At 43.4% G+C, this 15385-nt stretch overlaps 1 protein-coding gene across 1 annotated transcript; it reads right to left on the bottom strand.

Moving 5' to 3' along the window:
• Nucleotides 1–3486: 3486 nt before the first annotated feature.
• On the bottom strand, nt 3487–5991 carry LOC133925973 (heptahelical transmembrane protein ADIPOR2-like). The gene is made up of 3 exons (XM_062371708.1): nt 5558–5991; nt 5308–5452; nt 3487–4277 (listed from the first exon to the last, which is right to left on the bottom strand). Exons 1-3 carry the CDS (start codon nt 5860–5862, stop codon nt 3618–3620), a joined length of 1110 nt encoding a protein of 369 aa, XP_062227692.1. The 5' UTR covers nt 5863–5991; the 3' UTR covers nt 3487–3617.
• Nucleotides 5992–15385: the final 9394 nt, after the last annotated feature.

The following is a 15385-nucleotide window of genomic DNA, read 5'->3' on the forward strand; positions in this document are numbered from 1 at the left end:
TTTCTAGTTATAAATGTCACAAGTAGATGAATGACACTTAGAGTGGTATATGTCTCTTTTTTTCTTTAATCTTTTGACCGTACTATAAAGATGAGCTATGAGTAGTAGCTTGATCTAGTCGTGTCTAGATTTGGTTTGATGCACACTTGTGAATTTCTAGCACTATCTATCTAACAGAAGTTCATGGTTGAAGTGTTGAGAAGATAGAGCTAAAGAAAAGTTGAATTGGTCGAGTTTAAGAAAATTGTCTTCATCGGAATATCCGGCGACCTTCTAGTTGAACTCACCAAAGTATTCAAGTTAGAAAATCAGTAAGATCATCGGATGTTCTGTTGCTTAACGATTCATATCACTGGAGCTTTTCCTATGCGTTTTGGAACTGAAATTTTTCGAAGTTTGTGCTAGATGGTCCGACGATCGGTTTGGATATAGCCAGAGTATTACTTGCAGTAGTCAGTTTGAAGAGTTATACTCATTGGATAGTCCGGCGTTGAGGTACAGTACATGCCGTAGTATTTTTCCAGAGAGGGTTGCAACAGCTCACTCGGCGTGGTTATATTCATCGGATAGTCCGCGGTTGGTGTTGTGACGTCAGAGTATATCACCGGAGTAAATCTTGTAGAGAAGATTACATCAATTGTGGTTGACAGAGTTTTGCTCGTCAGATGATCCGACGTAGGAACTTATGCTTCGTTGGAGTGTCATACAACGGCTAATAACAGATTCCAATGGCTAGTTAACGACTAAATTTTGGAGCAGTTAGCATCGGATGTTCCGATGATGGGAGACAGAGCATGTCAGACCTTTTGACGTTCACAGAAAATATGGGTTGTTGGGCAACGGCTAGTTTTAGACCTCTAACCTATAAATATCCCCATCTTGTCTCCCTACGATCTCTTGCGACCCCAGAGAAACCAATACACTTAGTGTGTCATCTAAAGGCAAGAGAGCGTATTTGGGTGATTATCAAAGTCTTAATCGAAGATTAAGGACTTTATTTGTGCTTGGAGAGTAGCAAATTGCATCTAGTTGTAGTTTAGACTTGATCTTGGTCAAGTGAAGCTTATAGCTTGTTACTTTTGGTGGTTGGTAACACTTAGCCTATCTTGGTAATTGAATGTATCTTAGTGAGCTCTTGGAGATCTTGCAGGAGCCCCAAGAGAAGGTTTGTGCTTGGTTTGATGTCCGCTAATCTGGAGATAGATAAGTGGCAATCATGAGGGAGCACTTGAGCCTTTGTGGCTCAAGGGGAAGCTATATCCTTAGTGGATGCTCCAACAAGAACTAAAGGGAGTGCCAACTCCTCGATACCTCAGCAAAAAATTCGGTGTCCACTTGCCTAACTCTTTATATTCCCACATGTACTTTGGGCATTTCTATCTTGCAAGCTTCTTATGTCCGCATGTTCTTAGTTTCTTTGCTTGTTTACTTTAGTTGCTTTATCATAGCTTGTTCGTATAGTCGTGTTTCTTTTCATCTAGGTTAAGATTACTACTTGTTCTAGAAATCGGTAAAAGTTTTAATTTTGTGCGCAATTCATCCCCCTTAGGCAATTTAATCATTTCAATTTTGATGTGATAAAATGGGATGGATTTCTGTACAATCATGTAAAGCTATTCACAAACTTTCCATAGAGTCTAAGATTATCAAAATTGGAGTTAGAGCGAAAAGTTATGTCTGAAATACGAATTGCTAGTCGGCTAAAAATATACACGGTGGATATTCAGGTGCGCACAATTTGAAGAGCAAAGGATAATCCGGCATTCACAAAAATGAGCACGCCGGATGATCCAGCGCTCACAAGAAGTTTTCAATAGTTTATTTTTTTAGAGAGCTTCCAAATGAGGTCTAATACACGCCGGATGTTCCGGCGTTCACAAAATGAACACGCTGGATCATTTTTTTAGAAGGGTTGCAAAATGGTTCGGTTGGTTTCGTATGCATGTAGGATGTTCCGACATTCAAACAGGACATTACGTCGGACCTTCCAGCGTTCACAAGAAAGGAAGTGGAGTTCCAACAGCTGTTCGTAGAGAGTACACACTAGATGGTCCGGTGAGTACAACAAAATATGACCATTGGAGCAACGGTTAGTTCATGGGGTTGAGACTACAAATACCCCTCCACTCAGCTATTTGAGGGTGCTGGAGTCCAAAGAAGCTCATATACAATTAAGAAGATATCAAAGCCACCAAAGTGCTAAAAGTGATCATCCAAGACAATTAAGCACATGATTAGGAGGTAATTAGTGCTAATAGGTCTAAAGAGAGTTGTTGCTAGGTATTGTTGACTATAGAGAGGATCAAAGAGTGATCCTAGCTTGTATAAAGTGGTACGTCGGTATCTTAGAGTCTTAGTGACTTGCTGACACCTTGGGCCTTGGTGGCTCAAACTTGTTGACCCTCCGACTAGGTGTGGAGTAGCGGCATAACTCTTGTACGGGGACCTGGAGATCCTTACCTTGGTAGCTCAAGCTCCAAAGTGAAGATGGTGGCAAGTGATCGGATGCGAGGCTTGTGGTGAGGCCTTACTTTGGTGTCTTGGTGGCTCAACCTACTTGAGACCTAAGTGGCTCAAGGGCCATGATCAGCTGTTGTCCGGGAGCTATAGCCTAGGTGACTGCTCCAATATGGATTATGGGTGACGTTTATGCCATCGATACTACTGGATAAAAATCTCTTATGCAGAATTTGCTCTCTCTACCATCTTTACGCTTCCACATTTACTTCTTGCAATCTATACTTACATGTGTACTTTCATAGAGTAGTTTTCTAGGTTTGATTATAAGTTGCAAACCTAAAGCACATTTAGATAGAAATTTATATATGTTTATCTTGTGAAATTTTTAGAACCAATTAGTTTTAAGTGTCCTAATTTACTCCTCTCTTAGAACATCATAGATCCTTTCAATTACTTGCATTTTCTTTGCAGGCCAATTGCTTCTCACACGAATTCACACATCTCACACTCGCAGACATGGGCATGGTAAGAGCATGTAGGAATAGGATTGGCATTTCCATCTGAAATGTGCCAACAATCATTTGAGGATGTATATTGTTCACACTTTCTATTATTCAAATGTCTGAAATAACACGAGATTTCAGGCGATGTTCAAATTCCACCGACGAGGAGAGGTTAGGGTTCGGGACTTTCGCCGACGAGTTTCTCCGGTGAGGATTTGTGCCCTACGGTCTTTAGAGGGAGGTTGGTGGGCGCCAAAGCGGCGTGTTGAAGGATGCAGGAGCAAGGGTGGAGTGGAGAGGTGGTGGAGACGTCAGTGGGCATGGGCCAGATGATGGATAATCAGTGGGCCGGTGCCAATACGGGAAGCTTTAAAATGGAGAGATTAGCACGGTGGGGTGCACGGACGCGGATCCGATGGTGTCCTGCCACCAGAGACACCGGTAGGCGGGAGGGAGGGGGAATGAGCTGCCGTCGGGGGTTGAAGATGACATCTGGGCGGTTGGATCGTCGTCTCACGAGAATTTGCCGTTTTCATATGCACGAGAATTAGCATCTCCCATACTTGTTTCATTAACATTTGATGTACATCGAGTACAAAGAATCAATTAATCAATTGCCACACCCTTAGCCTACGTGCATACATTCCACTCGAATCACAACAGCGCGGACGCCGCCATGCCCTCGCGCCAGCTGATCAGGATGGCCGTGGCGGCGTAGTGCGTGAGCGCGCCGACGAGCACGAGCACGTGGAAGATCTGGTGGCTGTGCCCGACGCAGTCGAACCTGCCCGGCCGCCACCTCTCCGGCACGCGGCTGACATAGAACCCGGCCCCCGACGCGTACACCAGTCCCATGACGAGCTCCAGCGCCAGCGCGAGGTGGCACTCGCGGTGGCCCCAGTTGAGCCACAGCGCGTGCAGCGCCGGGACGACCCCCGACAGGCCCATGGACACGAACAGCGCGGCGCGGAGGCTGCGCAGGCGCGGCGACGAGCGCGCCGGGGCCAGCAGCGCGGCCACCACGAGCAGGCCCAGCGCGGTGATCGCGGACAGGTAGGCGAGCTGCGTCGCGGCGCGGCCGAGGAAGGCGTAGAACACGGGCGGGAAGAAGGAGGCCACGATCATGACGGCGATGCCGGCGTAGTCGAGCTGCCAGAAGAGGCGGTTGAAGCGGCGCGAGTGGCACGCCAGGAGGTGCGCCGCCGCGCTGACCGCCAGGCAGGCCATGGCACCCACCAGGAACACCGTCCGCGGCCACCTCGTCACCGCGTGGGTGCTGCCTCCCAAGGCCGAGAAACCCTTGACCACCAAGCTCTGGAAACATCAAAGAGATCCTCAGATTAGTATCAACGATTACTGCTAAATTATTAATTGTACTAAATTGCGGATTAACAAACACAGAAAATTTTAGAAATTACGAAAGCAAATGCGAAGTGTTTTTTAATGATTTAAAAATGCTTTCTCACTCAAATTCGGCATGTGCAACAAACGACAGAATTTTTAATAAGGCCAAAGGCTGCAAAAGTTGGTGCCTGAAGACTCAGAATTGCGATGATTGGTTTCAGTTAGTTGGCCGAGTTGAAACTCGAAACATATCGATTAATGCAATTTTGTGGGGGAGATTGATTATGAACGGTCCATGCAGAGAAGACTAACGCGTAGTGAAATGTTTTCCTACCAAACTGATCTTCCAGACAGCAGGGATGATGTAATCCAGGACCAGAAATACATTTAGGCTTCTAGTACATAACCATTATCAAGCATTGCCACTGAGCTGTTCTTGGTTTCAAAATCTCACCAATTCGGCTCAAGTCCTAACGAATAGCTGGCTGCTGGCCTACATGTTCCAGCTCAATATCTGTCAACCTAATTTGTTTAAGAACAGAACATGCCCAACTGTGCGTGGCCTGTCCTGTTTGGAGACTAGTGTGCAGATGCAGCTATTTTTCTGAGACGACTATGTACTACAGCTACTGTGGTTGCGATCTCGGCCTACCAAGTGGACGCTTTGTTTTTATACTAGAGTTTTTCTGGATGAACAATGAACTGGATGCAGCTTAAAGTTTCTTCTCAGTTAGTGGCTGAACTAGCTGCCAATAATTGCGCAGCTGGGGAGTATATGTTTTTCTAGCTCCTTTCCTGTCGGGATATTCGTTCGTGGATGCTGCTTCTCTGGTTTCTGAGATGCTAGCCAAGCTGAGCACGATGCTCAGATCTACTCCTACTTGCAAAGATGGTAATGCAATGCAGGTGAGTTTTGTTGCGTTGATTAGCTGCGATCAGGACTAGAGAAAGATTTTGAAAATAAGAAACGGGTCGTCGTTTGAAGGTGTTCGTTGCCTACCGAGTTGCTGGTCTCCCACGACGCATTGGCTGGCGTCATCACGAACGTCACGATGCCCGGAGCGGCCTTAACGCCGGCGGCGGCCGCCCGCTCCGTCTCCCCGGCGACGGCGAGCCACAGGAACAGGAAGAAGCCTCCCAGATGGCTGCAAGCACAGCAGAAACAAAACCGAGTCTGAAGAGAACCGAGAACCAAAATAAAAAGGCAGAGGAGCCTCGGCGCGAGGCCGGGCAAAGAAACGGCAGCGCACCTCCAGACGTTGAGCGTCTCGTTGTGCCACGCGAAGGCGCTGCGCAGCGCGTCGCGGACGGACCACTCGCAGCGGTAGTGCCCGCGAATGAACTCGTTGTCCCGCAGGTAGTCCGGCAGCTCCTCGAACCTCACCAGCCGCGGCAGCGGCCGCTCCTCCTCCTCCTCCTTCCCCGCCGCCGCCACCGGCCCTTCCTCCCGCGCCGAGGGCACCACGTCCACGTCGTCGCCCGCGTGGCCGCCGCAGCACCCCCCGCCGTGGCGCCGCGCCCGTGTCATGGTCGTTGTCACCGTAGCCGTCGCCATGCCCTCCTCCCGGTGCGGCCGCACGCGCGTTGGCCTTTGGCTCTCGCCTGCGTGTGCGTGGGAAACGCGCACAGAAGCCGATCGAACTGGTAAGGGAACTCGTTAGGCTTGTGGTCGAGGAGCCCACGCTCCAGCTTATACAGAGGGAGACTGCCTTTACAACTCGGATTCCGAACCGCAAACAGTTTCGTGGAGGCAAGGACGTACTCGATCGGACTAGCGAGAGAGATGCTCGTGCCTAATGTCCAGACTGGCCGGCCTCGTGCACCCGTCGTAGCCCTTGCGCCGGTAAATACAATTCCACGTATCCTTACGTATGGATATGTATGTATGGCATATCTTGATTGTATATTTTTCTCATTTAATATTTATCTATTTATTAATTCTTTTATATATCTTATAATTTTATTTTATCTATTTATAAATAAATGATCCTAATAAACTATATATCTGTACCGTGTACCTATGGAACCTCATGTTGGTGCAGGACACATCATGGCCACGTGTATATTATCATCGTTCGCGCCTTCACTGATGGACGGTGGTGAGATTGGCGCGACGAACAGCTTGAACTTGGAACAAACGTGTCTCATTGGTGGGGGCTCGGTCGGCATGGGGCAGCCTTGTCTTTTTCTTTCTTTCTAGATGGAATTGGGCTGAGCTTTGACCTTGAACTTGTTAGGAAATCTAAAAATTTATAACAAAATTTAAGCTCATCTCGATCTCTAAAAATTTAGCATTCTAGAAATAGGCCTCTATCTTTTGGAGATTGATTATATCTTTTAGGGGTTTTTGATATTATATATACGGGGCAACACTCCTCATTGTAAATACAGATGAATAAAGAAGAGAAAATTATTCTCCCGACATTGTGTCTTCTTTTATAATTGTTTTCTTGCGGGATCTCTAGACTACACCCGATAGCAGAAGTTTCTCAACACGTTATCAGCATGATACTCTGCTAGAGACCAAGCTAGCGGAACAGATCTGCACTGCATCGAGCGGGCAGGTCATGGCTTAGCCTATATGCCCTACGAGACACGAATCTATCAGCGAGAATTGAAAGGTACGAGACTATCCGGTACATTTTCTCGATGCTACTGTTTTCACGACTAAAATATATCTGTGAATTGTATTGCACATATCGTATGAACAAAACACATGAACAGTAGCCCGTAGAAATGAACAATTGCAAAATAGATCTATAGCATCGTGTAGCAGTCATGGTGGGGCCGCATCCGCACCTCACCGTCGGCCTGGAACCGACGGCCACCCCTCCGACTCACCGTCACCTAGGAAACCTACGGCCGCCCCTCTCTGCAGAGATCCAAAAGAAGAAAACATAAGGGAAGGGGGGAATGACACCTCGCCAATATGAAAGCCAGTGGTTCTTTTCCCCACCTACGCTCGTCGCATAGCCCCACATCGCCGGCCGAATCCGGCGGCCAAGCACGGTATGTGGGGGCTCAAAGGCCACCGCCACACATTGGGAAAGAGAAAAAAAGAATGGGAGAAGTGTTGTGCCGGCCGCCTGCTTGATGTGCGCCTGATCGCGCCAGAAGCACATCCACGCCAAAACCACAAGACGTCGCCTTGCCTCCGAGCACGAGCCTCCCGAAGCGGCATCGGTGGGCCACCGCACCGCTGCCTTGAAGTCACCGCACAGCTGAATCACCTCCTGCCCGTATACGTTGTCCAAAATGGCGTTGCAGCACCACCGCCCTCCGGATCCGGCGACCTCCCTACGCTGCTGGCCATCGTGTCGCACGAAGCGGCTGCCACCTCACCACTGTGCCCAGCCACCCGCTCTGGCTGCCATCGTGTTCCACTACCAGAAGCAGCCCCACACCGTGCACCACCTGCTGTACATGCCATCCGAAGTGCGCAGCCACCGTCGCTTGAAGCCAACGACCACTCGCCTCTTCCAGACCGTGCGCTGCTGCAGCCCTGCGAGCTACGCTAGCGCCGCCCCGCATGGGTACTAAGCACCGTCGGCGCCGCCCCGCATTGGCCCCTGTAGGCGCCTCCCCGTACCAGCCGCTGGCTCCACCCCGCACCGACCTACACGCTGCCCCGCACCATGCGTCGCCGGCCACCATTTGGATTAAATCGGGGGCAGCTAGGGTTTTCAAACCCTAGTTGCCCCATATAAGCTGGGCATGTGGGCTGGATGGGCTAGGCTAGCCCAGATGTAAGAATGCTGGCCCATGGGTGAAAACCAGGGAAATAAGAAAAGAAAAAGAGAAAATCTAAAATTTTGCATTTTGCCCCCCAGGGTTTCCATTAATTGAGCACAGTCTTTGTACTTTTACGTTTAGGCCCCTGGTTATTCTGAAAATTATACAGAGGCTCTGATTTTTGTGTATTAGACCATGTGGTTTCTGAAAATTACGTAAAGCCTGGAATTTTGCGTATAAACCCTAGGACTTTGCAGAAAACCCTGAGAATACTTTTTCTTGCAGAAAAGTACCTCTAGAATTTGAATTTTGCATCTGTTTGAGCAATTATGCAACATTTATTTCTATGTTATTATTACTGTTTAAATTGCTTGTTATGCATTTAAATTCAGTAATGTTCATATAATAGCATAGAAAATATCAAAAAAATTGTAGCAATCCAATTTAGCAACACGATGCAACTTTACTAGTAGTAAAACTTGCATCTTTTGAATATGAATATGTCTGGCATCTCGAATAAAGAGTTCACTGAGCTGAGAGTAGATGGCTGGAACTATCTCACTTGAGCGTTGGATGTCCTGGATTGTACTTGGAGCAATAAAAGCTCTGTGTTGCCATTGGCCTAGGAACAAATAGTACAATGGTTCTCATGGAGGATGAGGATGATCATGCATTTCATTTTCTCCGTCACTATCTCTCCCGTACTTTGAAGGATGAGTACATAGCAATGATCAGCACTAAGGCACTTTGGGACGCACTGCAGGAGCGTTTTGAACGCCTTAAAGTACATCATCAAGCCTCTTGCAGAGCAAGGATGGATCTGGTTCCGTTCTTATGACTACAAGCATGTCAGAGAGTCCAACTCCGTGTTGCACCGCAATTACACAATTTTGTGTCTCTATGGAAAGAGATCATAGAAGGGGAGAAAATTAAGAAGACTCTCTCCACTTTCCACCTGAATGCGGCAGAATCCGTATGCTATCATTGTCAATCAAAATACAAGAAGTATTCAGAACTGACTGACGTGTTGCAGCTTCTTGAAGTTCATGACGAGGTCATAAACAAGAACTCCTTATCCTAGACGCAAGGAAAGAACATTAGCCTAGAAGTCAATCACAACTTTTTCATAGCACGCAAGAACCGTAATAAGAAGTGGGAGAAGGGAGGAAGAAAAGTGGTGGCAAACAAGGTCAAGCCTGGTGATGATAATAGCAAGACAAAGAAAAAAGTCAAGCCATATGGTGTGCAGAACCAGAATCTGCAAAGCACGAAAATATGTTGTGGAAGCATACCAGAAGAAAAAGGAGCAGTTAGAAGCACACCACACCATTGCAGTGGTGATGAAAGTGTACAAAGTAGCCGCAATAGAAAGGGAAGCATCTTACATGGAAGTTAATGATGCTCCCATATTGGCAGTAAAAGATCTCCTAATAAATTATGCAGAGGCCCCTACTTTGCTCTCCTCCACTGCCATAGAAGATGCAATGAAGGATGAAGCGGAAACGAAAGGTATTGAAGAAGAAGTGGCTGAATATTTTGTAGACTCTATCTAGAATTAGAGTAATTAGCCATTTATCTAGTTGCTGAATTTAGAAGAATTGAATGAATGAATGAAAGCTCAAGAAGAACAAGCTTAGTTGTAAACAATATTATTTCAATATAGAATATGTGTGGCGTCCGTATGGAGGAAGTGTATTTTGTAGATAGTGGAACACATCGTAAGAGAAAAGGTGTATTTTCAGTCTATCAGAAATAGCTCTGGAAATGTGATGACTATCACTGTTAGTGATAAATGCATAATAAGTTTTGGACGAGCCACAACCATACTACCTATGAGAACTACTTTTCACATGGAATAAGCATTGTTGTACCCTGAATCTACAAGAAATCTCTTAAGTTTTATATATATTCGTGCTAATAATTTTCAAGTAGAAACTGGAGAAGAATATGATAGATAGCACCTACTCACCACTAAATGGGATAGTGAAGTGAGAATATTAGAAAAACTTCCTTCCATAAATATGTGGCTTGCACTACACTCACATTAAAGCATCTGAAGTGTTCACTCGTAGTACAAAATTATTCTCCTTATGGCATGATAGATTAGGTCACCCTGATCTTAGAATGATGAGAAACAAGGTCATGACATAAATGTGAAGAATTTCTCGAATCATAAAGATTTTATATGCCTTGTATGTGCTACTGGAAAATTAATTATAAGACCGTCTACCTTGAAGGTACAAGATGAAATCCCTGCATTCCTGGACATAATCCAGGGGATATTTGTGGTTCTATTTAGCCGATTTCTGGCCCGTTTTGGTACTTTATGGTATTGATATACGCATACTCGAAGTGGTCGTATGTATATCTATTATCTACCTGCAACCACGTATTTGCAAAGTTGATCTTACAGATCACACAAAGTAGGAATAATTTTCAGATCATCGCGTGAAATCCATTAGAATGGACAATGCTGGAGAATTTACTTCTAAAGTATTCAGTGATTATTGCACTGTATGGGAATTAAAGTTGAATATTCTGTACCACATGTCCACACACACTCAGAATGGACTAGCCAAAGCGCTGATTAAAAGAATAAAGTTTATTGCTAGACCTTTATTGCAGCATTGTAATTTGCTTGCTACATATTGGGGACATGCAGTCTTACATGCAGTAGCTCTCATTTATTATAGACCATCCTCCTATAATATTTATTTAACTATGCAACTAGTGCAAGAGGTAATTCCAAAAATTTCCTATTTACACAAAGCCGGATGTATGGTTTATATGTCAATATCGCCACCACAGTGAGCCCTATGGGACCTTTCATACTGTCCGCTTCGCTGACTGTATATTTGATGAAAATAATTTTTCGTCATTAGGGGGAGGAAATATACCTTGGATGAAGAATGTTGGAAAATTATTTGGCAGGCCAAAGGAATTGCGCCACACGATTCTCGTACTAGTGAAGAGAATGATGAAGTATAGAAAAAATTATCATTTTGCAGAAATTAGCAAATAATCCGCCTGACCATTTTTGTGATTTGAAGAGCATAACTAAGTCGCATGTACCTGCATGCAATGAACCGGAGAGGGTGAAAGTATCAAAAGAAGGTACCTCTCATCTTGTCCTAAGAGCTCTAAAAAATAAATAAAGGACAAGAAATTCGGTTTCTCAAGTTTCAAATAGCCGGAGACGTCTAGCGAAAATAGGAAATGAGAGCTTACCACAACCAATCATAAAAATACCCCGAAGGAAAATAAAGGGGAGTCAGTTGAGACCTGGCAATGGTATGGAACCTCAGAAAGTAGGCATACCAGATTTGAATCTTCCCACGCAGGAAGAAACCAGCGAAAATGTGCATGCTAAAATCGATATGGGTAAACTAAAGGACCTTGCTCCATCTGTAAGAAATTATGAAGAGCAAGTTATAGAAGCACCTGAAAGTACATCACATGATGAAATAGCAATAAACTATGTGAATTTAGACGAATTCTGGAATAGAGCAACCACAATAGTTGACACATACTTTGTAAATAAAATTGCCACAATTATAGATCATGCTCTTGAGCCTGTATCGCTCACTATGTAGAATTAGGTCAGATTGGAAGACTGACAGAAGACAATAACACTTGAACTGTTGTCCCTGAACAAAAGAGAGGCATTTGGGCCAGCATACTCACACCTCCCCACATCAAACCAGTAGGATACAAGTAGGTTTTTGTTCGAAAAAGAATAAAATTGTGAGGTACAAAGCACGACTAGTGGCACAAGGTTTCACTCAACGATCAGGCGTTGATTATGAAGAAACATATTCCGCGGTGATGGGTGACATTATCTTTAGATATTTAATCTCAATGACAGTCAACTTGGAGTTGAAAATGGAATTGATGGATGTTGTGACTGTATGGGAACCTTGATTCGGACATTTATATGAAGATATATGAAGGAATATCATTGCCGAATCAGGATAGAAGAAATAGACATCTTTATAGCGTATAATTGAAGATGTCGCTATATGGGTTGAAACAGTTAGGTCCTAGAATGGATTTTTTGCATATGAAAATGATCTGAATATCATCGGTACAGAAGAAGAAATAGAAGAAGCAAGCATGTACTTGAATTATGAATTTGTAATGAAAGATTTGGGTCAAACCAAATTTTGCTTGAGCCTGCAGCTATAGCATATGACAGATAGGATTTTAGTACATCAGTCAAACTACACTCAGAATGTGTTAGAGCGATTTGGTTTTGAAAATCATTTCCCGCTAAAACCCGCATGGTTCTTATAGACCTGGAGAAGAGGGAGAGGAAGTATTAGGACCAGAATTCTAAATACAATGTAGAGCCCACTAGAAGGCATTGGAAGTGCTTGAAGGATATTCTGTATTACTTGCAAGGTAGCAAAGATATGAATCTATTCTACGGAAAGAATCAGGATCTAAGTTTGGTTGGATACGCAAATGCTAGGTATCTGTCAGACCCGCATACAGCGAAATCATAGACTGACTATGTTTTTCTATGTGGTGAAACTGCAATTTCCTTGAAATTATCAAAAATCAAAGTCTTGTATCTACTTCGATGAATCACTTAGAAATAATAGCTTTATATGAAGCCGCACGAGAATACACATGTCTTAGAGGAGTGATCAATCACATCTAGCGATTATGTGGTTTAAACACCACTAACCTTCCACCATTATTCATGAAGATAATGTTGCATGTGTTGCACAAGTGTAATCGGAATATGTAAAAAGCAACTTAACGAAGCATATCAATCCTAGGTTCTTTTATGCTCATGAATTGCATAAGATGAATGAAATAAATGTAATAAAATCTTGCAGATTTATTCACTAAGTCTCTCCCTGTATCTACTTTTGAAAGATGTGTTCGTTGTATTGGGATGATGAGACTTCGAGAGTTCTACATTTTAGTGGAAGAATTTTTACATAATACTGATACGAAGAATTAAATCTTAGTCAAGAAGATTAAGTGCCCAAAGTTAATCATGAAGATTATATGAAGCATTTTGGGTGAATTATACTCTTTTTCCCTTAGATGGGTTTTTTTTCTGAAGTTTCTCATGTTAATATTTTCAATGAGGTAATTCGTGTGACCATATCACGAGCTATGTACTCTTTCTTTTAATTTTTTCTATTATGTTTTTGGGGAATTTTGGTAAGATATATGCCCTTCGCGAAAAGTGACCAATGGGAGTATTAGGAAATATGGAAGTTTACAACAAAATTTGAGTCTATCTCGATCTCTAAGGATTTGACCTTCTAGGAATATATCTCTATCTTTTGAAGATTGATTTTAACTCTTAAGATTTTTAACACTATATATACGAAGCAATACCTCTCGTTGTAAATACAGATAAATAAAGAAGAGAAAATCTTTTTTATAATTATTTTTTTAAAATATCTCTAGACTATACCCGATGACAGAGGTTTCTTATTAGACTGGAGTCTTCCGGAGCAGCGGCTAATGGAAACGAAACGACGCCGGGTTTGACAATTCGTAGTTTGCCCATCGGTTTTGGATGGAATTTGTGGCTGCCTTCAGGACGTTTGTGAAGTTTCATCGGCCGTGAACTCTAGGTTGGATAACGTCCTATCAAACCGGCTAATATAAGGACGAGCGTGCAACAATCTGTAAATCACTCTACGGATATTCACAGATCACTCTACGGATATCACAGATCACTCTACGGGTATCCAACCTCTCTGTTTTGATTGAACGAAAAATAGATCACTCTACGAATTTGTGGCTGCCTTCAAGATGTTTGCCAAGTTTCATCGACCGTGAACTCTAAATTGGATAACGACCTATCGAACCGTTAGGGATGAACGTGAGCGATCTATTCATCACTCTACGGTATCCAACATCCCTATTTTGATCGAACGAAAGACGGGGAGGAATAAGGGATGGTGACCGGCTGCAGCGGTACGTGTGAACGATGTGGCAAGGGAGTCGTGTCGTGCGTGGATCCGCGTCGACGCCGGCGGGCGCCACGTGGCTGCAGATGCGGGTGGGCACGAGTTTGTTGACCGGTAATCGGACGGACAGGCAGGTGCTGCTGACTTGTGCAATAGCTCATGGCTTCACGCATGCTTCCGCCCTGACGCTGAGCACGTGGTCGATGCTAACGTGCAAGTGCTGCTTCGTGCGATGAATTGGCACTTGGCAGTGCCCAGTGGCACGTCCACGTTTTTTTTTGTTTTTATATTTCAAAAATAAAAAAACTGCAAAATAAATGTCCATTTGAAAAAAATGGAGTAGACAAGTTTAATAAAGTCAAAATAGTAATTTATTCTCTTGCTCTCAAAATTCAAAACAATCAAAATTATCATAAAAACATCTAATTTTTTTTAATGGTGCAGATGATACTATAATCTAGCGCAAAAAAATTAGAAAAAATGAGTTATACAATAAAAAACAAAAAAGATAAATTTTATTATACACAATCTGTTTTTTACAAAAATTTAAATGGACATATATTTTTGTAATTTTTTATTTTCGAAATATAAAAATAATCCCACACACACCTGCCGCGGGCCGAGCTTTTTTATTTTTATATTTTGAAAATAAAAAATTACAAAACTAGGTATTCATTTGAAAAAAAATGTAAGAATAGGCTACTTCTAACGGGTGATAGGTTTAAAAAATAAAGATGACACTTTTCCAACGTGTGACAAGTAAGAAAAAACACTACGTTCTATTGATCTCAAAATTTAAAATATTCTCAAAATAGTCATGAAAAATTCTGAAAAATATATGTCGTAGAGGATGCTATAATCTATTTTAAAAAAATCAACTCAAACAATGAAATTTGTTTTTTCTTATTATACAGATCATATTTTTATCTTAATTTTTTTTAGAGCTAGATCATAATATCCTATTTTCAACTTTCTCGTCTTGCATGGCGATGCTTATTCCAACTATTGATCCCTTTGAAACGTGAGAATTGCTCGCCAAATGAAGGTACAATGAAAGATCTCTACCCAACCCAACTCTAACTTAGGTCCGTTTGGTTTATTCAGAAGCTAACTTTTGTCCCGCTGTGTGAGAAATGATTGCTCGAAGAAGCTGCTACCAGGCAGTGGTGGCCGCAGACCGGTGGGTGGGGCTATCTCTTCTTCTTTCTTCGTCACCTCCACTCAAAGTTTACAATATCGTTTAGACCCCGAAAATTGGTTTCATCTGGAAATTCACGGTTATCATGAAAACCGCTCAAAATTCGGTAAATTTCGTTCAAAATTTACTTAGTCAAATTTGAAAATCGGAGAAAAATGACCGAATCGACATTCGTAACCGGTCGAATTGCACCGATAACCGAACGAATT

Source organism: Phragmites australis, chromosome 8 (assembly GCF_958298935.1).
Source record: "Phragmites australis chromosome 8, lpPhrAust1.1, whole genome shotgun sequence".
Classification (NCBI taxonomy): domain Eukaryota; kingdom Viridiplantae; phylum Streptophyta; class Magnoliopsida; order Poales; family Poaceae; genus Phragmites; species Phragmites australis.